Source organism: Halichoerus grypus, chromosome 5 (genome assembly GCF_964656455.1).
Source record: "Halichoerus grypus chromosome 5, mHalGry1.hap1.1, whole genome shotgun sequence".
NCBI classification, from domain to species: domain Eukaryota; kingdom Metazoa; phylum Chordata; class Mammalia; order Carnivora; family Phocidae; genus Halichoerus; species Halichoerus grypus.
The window spans coordinates 9,063,876-9,081,066 of record NC_135716.1 but is presented as its reverse complement, the minus strand read 5'-3'; the positions used below and the strand labels follow the sequence as shown (position 1 = coordinate 9,081,066).

The 17,191-nt window shown below is 50.5% G+C and overlaps 1 protein-coding gene across 1 annotated transcript in view; it reads right to left on the bottom strand.

The window, feature by feature from the left end:
* Positions 1-13,416, bottom strand: part of SLA (Src like adaptor) — a 34,501-nt gene extending 21,085 nt beyond the window's left edge. Inside the window, exons 1-2 of the mRNA XM_036091138.2 lie at positions 13,234-13,416; positions 1,214-1,311 (exon numbers count right to left, since the gene is read on the bottom strand). Of these exons, the coding sequence (XP_035947031.1) occupies positions 1,214-1,274 (61 nt within the window). The 5' untranslated portion in view covers positions 1,275-1,311; positions 13,234-13,416. The remainder of the gene's footprint in view (positions 1-1,213; positions 1,312-13,233) is intronic.
* Between the last annotated feature and the right edge of the window lie 3,775 nt (positions 13,417-17,191).

The following is a 17,191-nucleotide window of genomic DNA, read 5'->3' as shown; positions in this document are numbered from 1 at the left end:
CCCCTTTGTCCCGGAGAATGTTCTTTTCATCTTTCCCCCCTTAGGCTTAAGGAGGGGCGTTGGAACAGACAGCCACTAGAGTTGCCCTGCCTGGGGACCGAAGTGGGCGGCAGGGTCTCTGCTTGCTCCCTTGGGAGCATCCGAGGGATCATGAGACCATGTATAACTTGGTGTCTCCGTTCTGGAAGCAATGAGAAGGCGCCTCCTTGCTGAAGGGGCCACAGAAGTAGTGGAATGAGCAGTAGAGACAGGCGCCTGGCACGGCGGACTCTCAGCAGGCAGGATGGTGGCCATCTGTGCGTGGGGACTTTGCAGGGTATGGGGCTGCGGGGGGCGCAGGGGACGCGGGGCATTAGCAGAGGGAGACCGAGCACCAGCACTGTGATGTCAGATAGGAGGTGGAAATGTCCCAAGGGGACTCACCCTGGGGACCCTGAGGGACCTCCTGACCATCCCCTTCCCAAGCCCCTCGAGGACTCACACAGTGCGCTGCCGCCACCCCACCCAGAGCAAAAGGGGCTTTGCTCTCAGCCTTTGCCCCCTGCTTGCTGATGTCCTCTTAGGGCTCTCTGGCCAGTCTCTGAAGGGCTCCTCGGCTTCAGGAACCCGCCTCTACCCGGCAGCGCTGCGGGAAGCTGACTTCTGTCATCACTGCATAACCCATGGCCTTGTGCCCTCCCCCTAGGATGGCTAGCCCTGTGATCCTACCAAGGGGACCCAGGATTCCTTTCTTTTCAGGAAGATTTCCTCGAGCTAGTGTCTAGCTTCATCAGGTTGCACGGCAAAAGCTTCTGCAGAGCTGTGATAATATTAAACTCACGATAATATTATAGCACGGCTGGCTGGCAGGGTGTGGTAAGCAAGAGCCTAGCTTTCAGAATCAGACTGGCCTGGGTTGGAAATCTGACTCTTCCCACAGCGGATCACATTTCCTTAGTGAGCCTCAGTTTCCCCACCTGTCAAATAAAGGTGGAAAGAGCTGTTCTCAAAGGTCCACCACACAAGCCAGCCGCCCAGCAGCCACTCAGGGCACCCCTGCTCAATCTTTTGAAATGCTAACCACGAGCAAGGTGAGAGAGGCAGGTACCATGAGTGCCTCTGCACCCCGTGCCCTGTTTCACCAATTGTCAGCAGCCCCGGTCGCTCGGTCTTGGCCCCGGCTCTTGAACGATGGAGTTAAGCATCACACCCAGAGCCAAGAAGCCAGACTTACCATCTGGGCTGGGCACAGGCCTCTCGGGAGGTGCTGGGGTGGATCGCATACTGTTTCCCATCGCTCTGTCTCCCTGGGCTGTCGAAGATGGTCGAAGCCTACGGCACAGGGGATACACACAGCAAGTCAGCCATGCACCGAGCCCTCTGGGTGAGGAATGACCCAGTTTAGAGTACATGGTGCATCACTCTTCAGCAGCTCACTTCTTGAGGGGCGGGTGTTTTCATGTGAAGTTGAGATCCGTGAATGTTGGTTACATTTGCTCAGCCCTGGGTCTTTTATCAAGGGAATGACAGAGAAAACCACAGAGAGGGAAGTTGTGAGCGAATGCTGTTGGTCGCAGAAGTTTCCATTACTCCGAGCCCTGGCTGGCGGAAAGCAACCAGCGGTGCTTGTGTGCAAGGTGAGGGGCATTTCAGGGGGGCTGCAGCCCCTCCCTCCCCCACTCAGGACCCCCTCCCAACCCCCATGCATGGGGAATCGGGAGCACCTGACACCCAAGGAAGTACCAGCTTGACAACCAGAGGGGGGCTGAGCAAAGGGTAATTTCTGCCCCAACTTTCTCCTGCGTTCGTTTCTCCACATGCTCTAACCCACGGTGAAGAAGGGAAACTCCATACCAACGCTGCATGCTTGCGGTGTGCCCCATTCACACATCCGCTGCGACTTCTGATAATTGTCAAGTCCCTGCATCCCTCACCCCATTTCTCGGTGAAGGCAACCGAGTCCCCAGGAGGGTAAGGTCTTGTCTAAGGTCACACAGCACGGATTTGAACTGCTGAGGCTGAGCCTGTTCCATGTTGGTTCACATTCTGGCTCTGCGTGTCCGAGCGTGGTGACCTCTGGGCAAGTTATGGACCTCTGCCTGCCTGTTACAGGGAATGATAATGAAACGACATTCAGTCGTGGCTGCAAAATTAACAGATAAAGCACATGAGCGTGGCCTAGCCTAAACTCCATGTTAATGACTGCAATTTATAGTGTATTTTCAGATTGTCCATAATGATAAACATTCAAACTCTGGGTCCCTGTACGAGCGTTTTAGAAGGGAGCTTAGGGCGATCACAGAAAATGTGTCTCTTGGGATCCTTGAAGCACAGAGAAGAAGGCCCCACCCATAGTCAGAGCCCTTCTTGTCTCTTGGGGGTAAGGAGGAGAATGGAAGGGCAGGGTCCCCCAGCTGGGGCTGCCCATCTGCAAACTTATACTCCACCCCTTTCTTTGTCTGCAGTTTAGGGTAGAGAACTGAGTAGCTTGAAAGGGTCCAGAAGTCTGTTAACCCAACCCCCACCCTGGTCTTAAATCCTTCCTCTATGCACCGCATATTCAGATTCTGGAAAGATCTGTGCTCTCGGCAAGGCCTTCCAGAGATTGAGGGAAGTCTGTATCACTTCCTAATTTACTGAGGAGGAGGTGGGCAGGTAGGATATTTAGTGTACTAGGAAACAAGAAAAACCAAAATTAGTTTTGCTTGAAAGTTAGTATATTTTAAATATTTACATGAATAGTTCATCAGTCGTAACTCAAATAGTTCATTTATAATTGTGCTCTTCCTAAGATAATTACAAACTTGCAAGAACCCTAAGCCTAAAATGCACCAAGAAAGTGTGGCCGGAATGGATCACACATTCAAAGTTAAGAACCCCGTCTTCTGATCCTGTTGACTGAAAACAACAGAGATAGTTCTAGGGTGTGGCCCCTCTGGGTGTAAGTCCCTCCTTTCCCCTTCTTACCACCCCTCCCCTGTCCCATACAGCCAAAGGGACACCTTTGACCTTGGCAGGACCCTTCATGCAAGCCCGGCAGGTTTTAACAGCATCACCCTGGCTCTAGGAGGCAGAGACAAGTTGTCCTTGTCCCCAGCTCCTCAGCTGGTGTAGGCACTCAAGAAAACGTGCTCCTAAAAAGGGCTCAAAAGACCACGCCAGTGGAGTGGCTGGGAGCCTCACTCCCTGCAGCTGGGTCCTGGGCCCTGAACCAGCACCCGGAGAAAGGCCGGCCCCTGTGGTCCCACCCACCCGATGGGGAACTCGGGCCACCTCACGCATGTCCGGGGAAGGAGGAAAGAAAGTCGCCTCTGACTCTGAGGAGCTGGCTCTCCCCCACGGAGCTGTGCCCCTGTGTGCTATGCAGAGATATCCCGCAGAGGCCTCTGCCACTCTGTCCTGCTCCCGTGCTTTCCTGGAGCCCACCAGTCACCCCAGACCGTCAGCTTCCCTGACTGTCATTACTAAGGCCTGGAGAAAGCTCTCAGGACAGGCTGGGGAGAGGTCTTGCAGGCCTCCTGTCTGGGGATAACTCTGAAACACTCATGCTGGCCTGTACCTCTTCCTGTCCCATGTGTCCCCACACCACAGTGCACCCCAGCAATGCCGTTCTCTTCCCTGAGGCCTAACACTTGCACCTAGCGTCAGCTAAACACCAGGGACTGTGCCTTGACCCCGGCCCACGTTGGGTGTCAGCTCCCAGCCCGTGGACATCCCCCGGCCCCGCCCTCCTCTCCATCTTCTCGCTCGGAGCCCCTTCTGGGCAACAGCCCGCAGCCTTCACGTCCCACTCTCTCCTTCCTTCAACCACAGCTCCAGTAAAGTCACGGGGAGGAAAAGACTTTGTTATCTATCAAAGTGAATTCCGACTTCACTCCCTCCCGACAACTTTGTAATTCTTCTCAAGCACGAGTGTGGGATTTGGGGGGATTTGTGGAATCGGGGACGGGAAAAAGAAAGGCTTGAGGGTTGCATTTCTCAGGCGGGAAAACTGAGGTCCTTCCAAGAAAAGAAACATACTCAGGGTGGTGACATGCGAAAGGCTGGGTAGGTCCCAGAGGTCTGACACACTCCCTCTGCCCTGTTTCTCGCACTCTGGTCTCTTCGGTCTCGGGTCAGCATGCACGCACCAGGCCACCATACCCCGTGCTGTTCGGAGAAAGGTCTCAACAGCCCTGAGTGGTCTGCTTGCTGGCTTCCTGTGTTCTCCAGGAAGGAGTTAACTTCTCTGCGAGAGGCTTTCATTTGAGCGAGTAAAAATGCCCCCAGAGACCGAGAGCCAGAGTCTCCCTAATGAAATGGCTGAGCAATCTGATTTAATCTGTGACAGTTTTATGCAGGGGTTGGAGGTGGGAGAGAGGGTAGGAGACACATAATTGCTTCTAGGAACAATAAAGAAAGGGCAAAAGAGAAATGAGTTAATTAACATTAGCTCTGAACATTTGGTTTCTTCCTCCCTTTCCTTTGTGATGTCCAGGATCAGAGCTCGTGTTTGCCTCCTAGCCTCCCCCTAGTCTGTTTTCTTGGGGTGAACTTGGGCCTTCTGAAAAATGAGAGTGAAAAAGATGGTCTCCAAAAACAAAGCCACTTTGCCCCTTTTAATTCTAGGAATCAAGGCTCGGTGAGTTTCTGAAGACAATTAATAGAAGAAGCATCATCACTTCTCTTATCAAGTCCCATTACAGAATCCAAACCCTGACTTCATATTCTTCAGGGTCAAGGGAAGGCTGTTCCTGTGTGCCCCACCTTCTGGTGGGCAATTGCCTTTAACCCTCCCAGCCTCCCTAGGAGGCCAGCTTCCTCCTCCACCTTCTCGGTGTGGAGGTCAGCTGCTGAGCTAACCTGTCCACACTCGGAGAGCTGGAAAGGTGTGGGACAGGGCCGCAGGACGCACACCTACCTCTCCTGACTTCAGCACCGATGTCCTTTGTCCACCTTTCCCAGGGGGCCATGCCACCGCCTGTCTCCAGGGAGGAGGGAAGATCACCCAGGACCTCTGGGCAGTGGGGATGCAAGGCACGCAGAGGTCCCACGGACGCAGGGAGTTACCACTTGGGGTGTGGGAGGCGCCTGCCAGCAACCTGTCTCTGGCTAGCTTTCTCTGGGACCAGATCAGGGATCCTTTCATTGCGTGTTCTGCATTATCTTATAAATAGAGGGGGCAGGCTTCTGAGAACCTTCCATTCCCAGATGGTATCCCGGGACCGTTCTGTGTACTTTATCCCCTTTGGGCTTCTAATGTCCGGGCCTTGCTGTCGGAAGGGCAAGTAGCCTGAACCCCTACATGGCGTGCTGAAGGTGGAGAGTTGAGGAACCTCAGCCGAGGAAAGACAGGTCTGGACTTTGTAATAAAACCAGGAACAGTTGGAAAACCTTGATGACAAGGTTTAATTAATATACAAATCTATTTAGGGATGCAGCCTTCCCTTTGGCCTTAGAAAGTTCCCCCACAAAGAGTGGCTGTAAGTCCACTCATGTGACCGGCTTCTAAGGCGTGGAAGCATGACGCCCCCGGTGGGGAACCTCCCCATCCACCCTACCCAGACCTCAACGGTGGCAGTAGTCCCCGGAGGCCCCCCCCCCCCCGCCACCATGGCTGAGCAGCTGTACTCTGCGCCTGGCGTGGGGGTGAGGCATTTTCTAGCTGTCCTACCCTTGTCACTCATAACAACTCCCTTTCGGAGGTGGGATGAATTTTGTAACTTGTCCAAGGTTATATGACTGGTAAGAGGAGAGCCTGGGCTCCAAAGTAGCTGTGCTTGCCACCGCCATGAGATGCTGCCTTGCTTTCCTGCCCCTCTGGTTCACAGAGAAATGATTTTATAAAGTTCTCAAAGTAAATTTCTGGGACCATAAACTTTTTGGGGGAGACCTTAGTACAAAGGACAGGGAGGTCTGGAAGGGCCTCTGGGAGGTCAAGTGGCAATGTTTGGAACCCATGTCTGGGGATCTGGCTGGAGGGGAGCAGAAGGGACAGGAGAGAGAGAGGCAGGGAGGGTATGCTCAGGCCTTAGCTCTTAGGTGGCTTGCTGGGGTCAAAAGAGCCGGAGTGAATCCTGCATAGTGTTTTCCACCCTTTCACAACGTGAAAGAATTGATACTGCTATGGGGGGCGGAGGGGAGAAAGAAACAAGAAAAACTAGCTTATACTATCCCAATTTTGTAAAAAATTAACATGCATATGCAAATATGTATAGAAAAATAGGAAAGGAAATTATTTCCAAGATGTTTCCAAGGGCTCTCTCTGGGTAGTGATCTTATAAGGTAAATGGACCAATTTCTTGCTTACACCCTTCTAAAATCTCCAGATGTTCTCCTACATGCATGAATTGCTTTTACAACCCAAAGCAGAACTTGGACAGAATAAGGAAGACTTGAAAGGGTTTTTAAGTCAGGCAAGCCTGAGTTCAGATTCCAGCTCCCAACCTCCTGGCTGTGTGTCCTTTGGCAAGTTACTGCACTTCTCTGAGCCTTGATTTTTAAATCCACACATTTGGGACACGAATACATGTCCTGCGGAGTTGTTTTAAGGATTGAGTTACAGGTCATATCTGAAGCAGGGATAGGTTTGGTAAAATCAAATAGCTAAAAACTTCCCCAAGCTGGATCTCTTGGTGCTATTGGGTGGCCCAGCTAACTACTCTGCAAGCTTGAGCAAGTCTCTTTGCCTTCTTGGGATCTCAGCATTCTCAAATGTGATGGGAAAAGGGTTGGGATGGACGATGGCTCATGGCCCTTTTGCCTCAATTACCCGTCGACTGTGACTGGTGCCAGGTACCCGCCCAGTTGACTTGGGACTTGCTTGGTACTGCCCGTGGTCTGATGCTATGCGCAGGAACAAGAAGAGCTGGAAGAGGAGCTCAGCGTGGGCTGGTTGCCCTGCCAAGGATCTCGCAGGATTTCCGGGGGGCACCCCACCACATCCTGACCTCGTGCAACAGGCACACCTGCCCTGTGACCCACATTGTTCCCTGCTCTCCTCCCTGGGCAGGTGCAGCCTCAGCCTGCCCACCCCCCAGCCACCCAACCCCACCTTGTTCTCCTTTCCTGCATGGCTCCTAGGGCTCTGGCCAGGGCCTGCAGTCAGCTCCAAAAATGCACGCATGCTCCCACTCCCTCGTCCTGCCTGACTCAAAATCAGAGGCTTTAAATTGCCATTTGGAGGAGAACTTTGTATCCTCTCATCCAGGATATTCCAAACCTGTTGGTTGAAACCTGTTTTAAGAGTTTCCCCGGAAGCTTAATATGTAAAATCGATAAAAGCAAGCTGCTGGTTGGGGACTTGGGGTTCAGCACTCTTGCCCCTCTACTCTTCCTGATGGGAGAGCCCAATCCCAGGATATCATAAAGCACCAATTTAAAAAATAGCAGTTCAATGCCTTCATATTACAAAGAAAAGGCTCAGAGAGGGTAAGCAACCTGCTCAAGGTCACTCAGGAAGCTTGGGCAAGGGCCATGACTCCCTGTCCAGCACTCTGTCCACCATTCTGCCTGAGCCCCGTGTCCATGAGCCTGTGTTCTGGCACCTTCTGCCCCTGTGTGCTGGAAAAGGAATCTCATATACTCTCAGGCTAACAGGGAGACTCAGCTTTACCCTAAGACTAGGATGGATGCAGCCTACAAAACATTTTATGTTCATTTTAGGATGTCATGGGAAGAAACCAGATTTGGGGCTGGTTGGTGCTGAAGCAAATTTCAATCTCACCCCTTTTTACCTCACTAAGCCTCTTTCCATTGTTTGTTTGTTTTCATTTAAAACGTGGGCATATCCACATCTGCCTTGCTGGGGTTTCACAAGTAAAGATTAGGGAGAGGAGGTATTACAGGACAGGCACACCGTGGGGTCTGTGTGGCCCCCCTCTGTGCTGACAGTGAATGTGCCACATGTAAGCAAGGGCCTCTGGGCCCAGACCTGGTGGCCGTCTGTATGATGTGGTGTCCCGCATGGCGAGATAGGCCGAAAGTCAATCTTGATTTGGCTTTAATATTTCATTGAGTAAAAAGAGGAAAGCCCCCCCCCCCCATTTGTTTCTCTTCTAGATCAGCTTTGTATACACAGAGGCTGGTGTAAATATATATAACCCATGAACTGACATCAAACATTGGCAGCGAAAAAAACAGTGGTAAAGACAATTATTTGGATATCAGAAGACACAGATTCACAACTACACAGAATAGGAAAGCAATATATATGAATAGGCTTTTGTTTTTCCTTCCAAATCTGGATACTTGGGAAACGCAGGCTTTATTAGAAGGAGGAAGTCAAGGCAGATTTGTGTGCAGATGCGAAAGTTCGCCTGGACGCGTGGGCCCAGGGACGTAAAGTTAGTGACTTGTTTCCTATATCACATTTCACAGCAAGACTTAGTTTTGCTTTTTATTCACTGACGTGAATCAGCCGTGTGGCTCATAACCTTATGGAGTGAGATGGAAATCGATAGCTTGCTAATGACATCATTTGCATATGCTGAGCCACCTGCTCTGAAGTCCTCGCCCCTCACTGTGGATCACTCATCACAACACAGACATGGGGGTCCTATACCGGGGTGCTCAGACGGTTCCTCTAGGGGCTTGGGCACTGGTCTTTCTACAAAGACCCCAGGATGTTTGCATGTGCTGCCAGGGGTGAAACACTGAGCTACTCTTTTCTTTTTTTTCTTCACCTCCTCAGGAACCCTGCATTGCCCTTTAAGTGAATTATAATTGTAACAGTTATTTGTGTGATTGTTCAAAGAATGGCTGTAAGTAAAGACAGTGGTCAGATCTGCTTTTACTCATGGCTGGAACACAGAAGCTATTCCACGAGGGAAACAAAATGGGATAGGTGGTAAATGGAAAAACAATGTGCCCGGGAGAGAGAGTAGATTGGTGGCATCCTGGTAAACTCTGACAGTGATGGGGTAGTGTTGTGGTGTTTGCTCCCTTCTGTGGCGTAAATATTCCCACCGTGGCTGATTTCAAGCTTGCAATGTGACGTCACCGAATATGGAGTTAGGAGGAGATGTGTACAGTGGGCCCACACAAGCCGGTATGCATGGTTCCATGCACCAGTGCAGGAAGAGACTTTCTTCTGACAGTTATCCTTATTTGGAACAGATGCCTGAAGATATCCCCATTGTTTTCAAAGGAGAAGAGACCCGAATCTCCATGAGCATCCACCATGTGGAAGGTCTAAATTAAGTATTTGAACGACACTGGCTCATCTGATCCCCCAAAGAGCCTGCCATTTGGTAGATGAGGAAACGGAGTCTCAGAGAGGTTGAGTAACTTGCTCAGGGTCACACAGTTCATTCGCTCGTGGGGCCAGCTTTCAAACCCTGGTTCTTTTTACTACCGACCCTGATTCCTTCCACTACCCTCATCCCAGTATAATAGCGTTTTAAATCTTTTAACAAATGCTCTGAAAGCTAGCATTCCTGGGGAAGCCCGAGAAGGCACATGGGCCTGGCATCTGCATATTCCCTGCCCCGGTCCTCAGGCCCCTTGCTTCTGACCATTATGAAGCCACTGCTGCTCATGGATAGTCGCCGGCCAAAGAGCCAGCTGCCTGGCTCTTGCCTCACACCCTGCCCCTCTTGCTCTGAGCCTGGAGGCATTGAGGGTAAGCTGTCAGCTTTGGGTCATAAAATCATTTGAATGAGTGACTCCAGCCCTGGGAAGAAGGAGAGTTAACCCATTTCTCCCCCTAATTTTTCTTAATTTTTACTTCTCATACATTATATCTTTAGAACCCACAGTGGGCCCACTAACCTCTCAGAGACTTGGGGCAAGCCACTTTCCTTCTTTGGGTCTCAGTTTGCTCCCCTATAAATAGCAGGTAGACCAGATGGAAGGCTCCTGTATTCATCACAGATCCATGCCAGCTCCCTATGAGGCTGAGTAGACAGCAACAGGAGAAAGACAGGAGCTTAATATGTGTTGAAGAAATGTTTTAGATGTGCTCTCCTTTTGACCCCCACAACGGTTCTACATAGGACAGATCACTATCGTTATGCCTTTTGTATAACTGGGGAAACCAAAGCCAGGGCATTTCTAGAAGCTGTTGGAGGTCCCCCAGTCGGTAAGAGGTGGAGGCAGGACTTGAATCCAGGCATCTGGATCCAGAGAGAGGCTCTTAACTTGTAGTCCTAGGCATCAGGGAATGGATGGAGGCTTGTATAAAGTGGAACCCATCCTTTTTAATGGAAGATTATGGCGTGCTAGAGGGTCATGTACATCATAGGTATTCCGCAGATGGACCCAGAGGTGTATTGATAGAGCCTAGATCAAGAAGTGAGTCTGACACTCCCGGCTGGGAGTTTGCATTTAGAGGGTGTAAGAAATAAGCGATTGTCCCTGTGACTTGGAGGCCTTGGCTGGGGGCGGAGGGGGGTAGCTGGCAAGTCTGCAGATTGGGAAAGGGCATGGCTACTGCCCAAGGTAATGTGAGAATTACCCTGAATGAGCTTCACTAGCAAACGGGTCCCCCTGCTCTCTGTCCTGGGCCCTGCCTCTTTCCTTCACGACACACACCATAACTCATTTGTTTCTTTATGTGTGTCTTACCCACCCCCACCCCAGCTGTAAACTTCCTGAGAACTCCGTGCCTGTCTAGTATATTGCTCAATGAAAAAAAAAAAAATTTACCTAGCAGGTGCCTGGCACCTAGTTAAGCGTTCGCTTCATTTGGTTGAGTTCCTGAAGGTGTTGTCTGTAAAGTGCCTGGCACAGCCCAGGGAGGCAGCCGGGCTGTGCTTTTCCCACTTTCTTCTGATGTTCTTGCACCTGCCCCGCCTGCCACACCCCAAGGCCTCCAGCCATGGTCCCTGCTGCCTGGACGGTGCCATGGAGGGAGTATGACTTTGCAAAGCTGTTTGACAACAGAAGTGAGCCGCTGAGACTTCGAGGCCCCAGGGTTTCTGTCTGTAGCCCAGTTACCATAATGAAATAAGCCCCCTCCCTTGGTGGTTCTCAGATGGGAGGAAGTGGTTTGGACCCAGGGTACTGATTTCCTTCAGAACGCCTGGGGAGCTGAGAGGGAGGAAGTCGGTCACATGGTATGGCCTCAATGCATATTTATTAAGGAAAGGGAAGGATGGAGGAATGGATAGATGTACTCACAGGGCCCTCACTCAGCATGCTGACAGGAACCAAATGGTCTGGCCTGACATGCTAGAAAGGCTTAATGGGAATTTTAAGCTCTAGCCTCTGTCAGAGCTGGGGGAAATAAATTCTTGCTGAATGTCAAATGAAAACCGAAAAAAACCCAGCACCATCTCTGAGTGCACGAAGCCGATTAGGGTTTACCACAATGGAGACTTACTAAGTCTTTAAAAAGACACCCTCCCCTTGGAAAGACATTGCCAGCTCCCAAAACTCAAGAGTAGGGGGAATTTTTTTTTTCCATTTTAGGAAAATGAGTTCCATTTGCTGCAATCCAAACCTACCCGTGTCTGTTACAGTTATATCACATGGAGAAACGAGCAGAAATAAGCATTCAGAAAAATCAGGGAGCGTCCTGCTGCGCAGCTGTATGATTTGATTCGCTGTGTGTAACACTGCCCGTTACCCATCTGTTACCTAGGGATGCCCCGGGAACCTGGCGTCCTCTCCCTGTCTGGGTTAGGAATGCTATCAACTAGCTGCTGCTGAGAATTCAGCATCTCCTATATATGGTAGTTAATTTAAACTTCTTACAAACATACAAGGTCTTCTTTTTATGAGGAGGAAAATACGACTCAGAGAGGCAAAGGGGCATGTTCAGAGTCACATAGCCCCTTGGTGGCTGGCCCAGAATGTTGACCAGGTATAGCTAATGACATCAGTGATTTTCCATGAAGCCGTCTTGCTGCCCTGACTCTAAGATCTGTTTAAGACACAGAAGTCTAAATAGATTTCAGTCTATGTCATAGGTTTTTAATATTTTTCTTATACTTTTCAGGACACATAAACACTCTTGAATAGCATTCTTCTAACCGGAGAAGATCGTTTGCAAAGGATTTTGCCAGAACTTTGATTAAGGCTTACCTCCCCAGATTTATAGGTTTGTGGCTCAGCGTCTCATAGCAAACCACAGAATGACAATTTGCAGACTATGGGATATACTTCTCTGAAAATAAAGAGCACTGCTTTAGTACACACTTTTGTCCTTCATGCACTTGTTGTAGCTGAGACTCTCCCCTCCCCCACCTCAGCCCTCGGAGCCCTTAGAGCCTCTCACCAGCTGTGTGACTTTACGCAAATTACTCAACCTCTCTGAGCCTCATTTTCTCCTTTGTCAAAAGCACGTAATAATCATAACCTTGTGGGATTGTTCTGAGGACTGCAGGAGAATAACTCTTCACGCAGTGCCCCTCCCCGGCCACTCAGCATGGCAGACACCATCCCTTTGCACATACATGCATGGCCCCAATTTAGGGCACTCTGAGGCCAAAGCCCAGGTCGTTTTCCTCACATTAGGCTCTCTGGATGTGTTGGCACCTAAAAGAATGTGAAGTATGCCACATTCCTTAGGGAATTCTAGCTCTCCAAAATCTCTTCTAATTCTAACCTTCTATGTTTTCAGAATTTGTATACCTCACCTATTTGCCTTTCCTTTAATCCTACCCCTGCCACCATACACATACCTCCTCCTCTGCTTGTTGTTGCTTATTACTATGGGTTATCATTGGCTTCTTCCCAAAGATCCAAACACCCGAACTCCTGGAAGCACTACTGTGATTGGTCAGCCTACCTGGGCCCCTTGCTCCTTTTAGATGTCATGACTCCCTGTGGGTAGCATTTATTGAACAACTACTATGTGTTTGAAACTGGCCTGGCTACTTTGCATATGTTAGCTCATTTCATCTGCCCAGCACTGAACTGGGCACCTTTATTCCCACTTTACAGGGGAGAAAATGAAGGCCTGGAGAGGTTTAAACGTCTTGCCCAAGGACATAGAGCTAGGAAGACTGAGAGCAAGCAGGAGTTGCCCTTAGTACAAAGCCTACTATACACCAGGCTATCGCTCCTTAGCTAGCAAATCTCCTCTGGCAGGAGCGTCCCTGGTCCAAGACCCCCAGCCCGTCTTGCCATACGTAATTCTGCATCAGATATTCACTGAACAGCTGCCATGTGCTGGGCGCTGGGTTAGGTGTCGGCCTCACTCGAGATGTTGCCCTGCCTCATCTCTCACAGAGTGCTTTCCTATCCCCAGAAAGTCAATGCTGTGCCAGTTGTGGGTCTAAGAGTCTGAGGTTTCTCCCCGCCCAGCCCCTGCCGTGTCCCCTCTGATACCTTCAAAAGCTGGGCATGGTCTCCCCTGGGAGTAGCTGCCAAGGGCCTGCCAGGAGCGCCGTCACCGTCTCTCCATCAGCTGCTGCAGCTTCGGCACAGTGAGCGGGTTGCCAGGCCTCCGCGGGTGTAGAGAGACCCAGGCTATCAAGAAGAACAGCAGTTGCTAAACCGGCCACACACTTCCTCTGCTAGAAAGGAGGAAGGCGCGCGGGACTTGCAGAAGGGCAGGTTCCTGTTTTTAGTAACCACTCTGAGCAGGCTTCTCTCTGTAAGGATAGGGAAGACCGTGGCATTATTAATTTTTTTTGTTTTGTTTTGTTTTGTTTTTTACAAAGTGCTTGGGAATATGTGCAGCTTGATTCTAAATGCCTGGGCCATGCTCAGGCTTTCAGAGGCTGGGACCTTTTTCTCTAATTTAAAGGCAGGGGAGGCTGAGAGGCTGCTCTCACACATCCTCAGAGTTCACTGGGTCCAAGGAGGCTGGGGCTCAGGCCGGCAGCTTGTCTTTTCTCAGTTTCCTGGTTATGACTGCTTTTTTATGTCCCTGCGAAGGGGCTCTGGGGCAGAGCTTCTGCCTGGGCTCTGCCACAGACAGTGTCTTAATTAGCAGAGGTGGGAAATAGTAGGGCATCCAACCCGCTACAGAAAGAAGCTGCCCACCAGCCTTCTGGGGCAAGACAGGCAACCCCTCTGCTGTGCTACAGCCAGAAGAAACTAGGAAGGATATGAAATGTAGTCAGCTTCCCCACAGGTTCTAGAGTAAAATTGACTAACGAAACATGGTGACTGGGTGCAGTGTGTGATGCTTGGCTGGCTCCTGAACTGAGGGAAAAGACTTAGAAAGAACATTCTTGGGATGGAGGTGGGGGGGTATTCACATAGATACCACATTGTAGATAATATTGTGTCAATGTTAACTTTTGGGGCATGATAATGACACCGCAGTTATGTGGGAAAATGCACTGGTTCTCAAGGAGATACATGCTGATGTATTTGGAGGTCAAACGTCACGATGTCTGCAACTTTCAAATGGTTCGCTAAAAGAAAAAGAACTATAAAATACAAATGTAAATAAATATAAATCAAGAAAAAGACAATGAGGGCGCCTGGGTAGCTCAGTCGGTTAAGCATCTGCCTTCTGCTCAGGTCATGATCCTGGGGTCCTGGGATTGAGTCCCACATCAGGCTCCTTGCTCAGTGGGAGCCTGATTCTCCCTCTCCCTACTGCTCCCCCTGCTTGTACTCTCTCTCTCTATCAAATAAATAAATAAAATCTTAAAAAAAAAAAGACAACGAGAGAGGCAGAAAGCAAACGTGGCAAAATGCTAACATTTGCTGAATCCAGGTGAAGGGCATATGTGCCTTGTACTATTTCAACTTTCTGAGGGGTTTAACATTAAAAAAATAATAATATATAGCTCCCCATTCATAGTATGTGTGTCCCCATTCATAATATATGTGTCTTTCCATAGTGTGTGGGAAAGCTCAGGCACATGGGGGCTAAGGGCTTGTTGGTGGTGGGGCTGCTGGTGAATTACCTGCCAGGGCTGGGATGACCCTCCGAGAGCCCCGGCTGGCCCCCCACTTCACAGAGACGACAGAACAGAGGGTCCAGTGACTATCCCCGAATCCCACAGCCGGTCCCAACACAGACCCAGGACCAGTGCCCAGGGCTGGTGACGTGCTGCCCCAGCCCGACAGGATCAACACGGTCACCCGGGGACAGTCATTTAGAAACTTCGCTCAGTGCACTTGTCAAATCTATCGAAAACATCAGGGCCGCTTCTAAACTTGAAAGGAACTCGGTCCTAGATAGTTGCTTCCTTAGGCAACTTGTGAAAATACCCACTGTCTGCAGAACAGCCCAGGAAGGCACAAAGGAAATGCTGAGAAAGATTCAGATGGGGAAGAACAGAGGGGCAGAAATACACCAGAGTGGAGTTTCCCCCCCATATTCACACAGAGGAGTAAAAGAGGTTTGGGAGGGGGGCTGCTTCCCACAAGTGGCTGGTGGCAGGGCGGGTGGCCTGGCTGTGGAGGTGCTGTTAGCTGAGACCCGGCCTGGGACAAGCCAGGGCCAGAGAGACACAGGAAGAACTTGTGGCTTGGCACAGACTTTAGGGGTCCGGAAAGCTCCAAGTCTGATGGCAGAGGCAGGCAACAGACAGACAGGGGACCACAGAGGGGTCTCCATTAGAGAACACAGTCCACGAACAGGAGAAGCTGCTGCAGAAGGAGAAGCTCAGAATTTGGAGCCCCTGGTGGCCAGGATTGCAGTATTTACTCTGCCTGGTTTTAGTGGGTAAATGAATTGGGGGGGGATGGAAGGGGGGAAGGTGCCGTCAACTTCCCCTGGCTCTGGTGTTTCTTTATCTCCTTCTCACTTTGGGGGGTAACTGCCAGGAAACAGAGGGAGATTGAGAAAATGTTCCTAAAACCACCAACTCTGCTGCATGGGAGCTGAGCTGTGGCTTAAGCAGTGAGGTGCGGAGGTGGGAGGTCTAGGCCACTATCAGCAAGAGCAGGGGTGAAGCCAGGGCAAGCAAGCGCCTATGTGCGAGTCTCTACAACTGACCCTGGCTTTGGACCTCTTTTTCCAGTTTCGCAACGGATTCTCAACCTCGGCCCTGTGGATATTCTGGCCAGACCGTTCTCTGCTGTGTGTGTTAGTGGTGGAGGGCGAGGGCCGGGGGCGGAGTGAGGGGGAGCTGTGTTGTGCCCTATAGGATACTCAATAGCATCCAGCCCCTACTTACCTGATGCCTGTAGCACTGAGCTCTGCCAAGTCGTGACCACCAAAATGTCCTAGGCAGGCGTCATCAGATGTGCCCTAGGGAGCAAAAGTGCCCCTGACTGAGAACCACTGAGTTACAGCTGTCCCACAGAGGTATGGGAGTGTTGAATAAGGCAACCTGAGCGATGTTCTCTCATGAATTGCAAATGCCGCTCAGTTTAGCAAACTTATGGCAATTGCAAAATTCTTACATGTCCAACCTGTCCTGGGAACACGAACAGGGAGGGAATAATCAGATGCGGCATGAGTGGGGCTCCATCCCTCCCTGCCCTCAAGGAATTTCTGGTCTAGTGGAGGAAAGAGACACACTGTCAAAACCCCAAGGGAATATAAGAAAGATGGCGTTAGGGAGGGAGCCCGGAGAGGCGTGGACTCTTGGTTACATGGGCACCTGGCGGTAAGGCATGGCGGGACCCGATTAGATCATTGGCGTTCATGGTCACTGATGTTCTGAGTCAGCACAAGAGACAAAGACATAAAAACACTTGGCAGGTGATGCCCCCACCAAGGGCCTCAAGTGTAAGTATAGGGTCAGCTCCGGCCTGGTGACAGTGTGTCAGGAGGCCACACTTGAGGGCTCAGAAGGACGCTCAAGCCCATCTTTGTAGAAAGCACCTAACTTCTGGAAGGGTTTGCCAGTTAACTAGCTATTAGTTCCCAGGCTAATGGCCCAAAGCAGATGAGCAAGATGCCCTCACAGGCTGATGATTGCTCTATTAAGTATGAGGATGCAGTCATCACCTCACTGAAATGGAACATTCCACCATGTTCTTAACACTGTCAGGAGCCAGGTGTTACGTTCCCCAGTTGGGGGACTGGCAGGCCTCTCAGCCCAAGCACTAAGAAGCCCGTTTCTCCAGCTCTGGGTTGCAGAGGGGCCCTAGGTCCTAGAAAGTTAAGACGACTCAGCATCATGTGGCAGAGTGGGATATGTAAGCCCCAAGGTTTACAGCTTGGTCCAGGATTAGCAGACTCCTGGCTCTACTCAAACGTATTTTTCCTTCTTTCCCATAAATGAAAGGTTCGAAGATGAGAAAGGCCACCTCGGGAACTAATCAGCTCCCTCTCAGTGTAGAAGGTCAAGTGTAGGTTGGCCCATTTAGTAGGGAAGTTGCATGAGCATACGCTTGTACCATCAGACTGTCAAGAGGATTCTCTGTATTT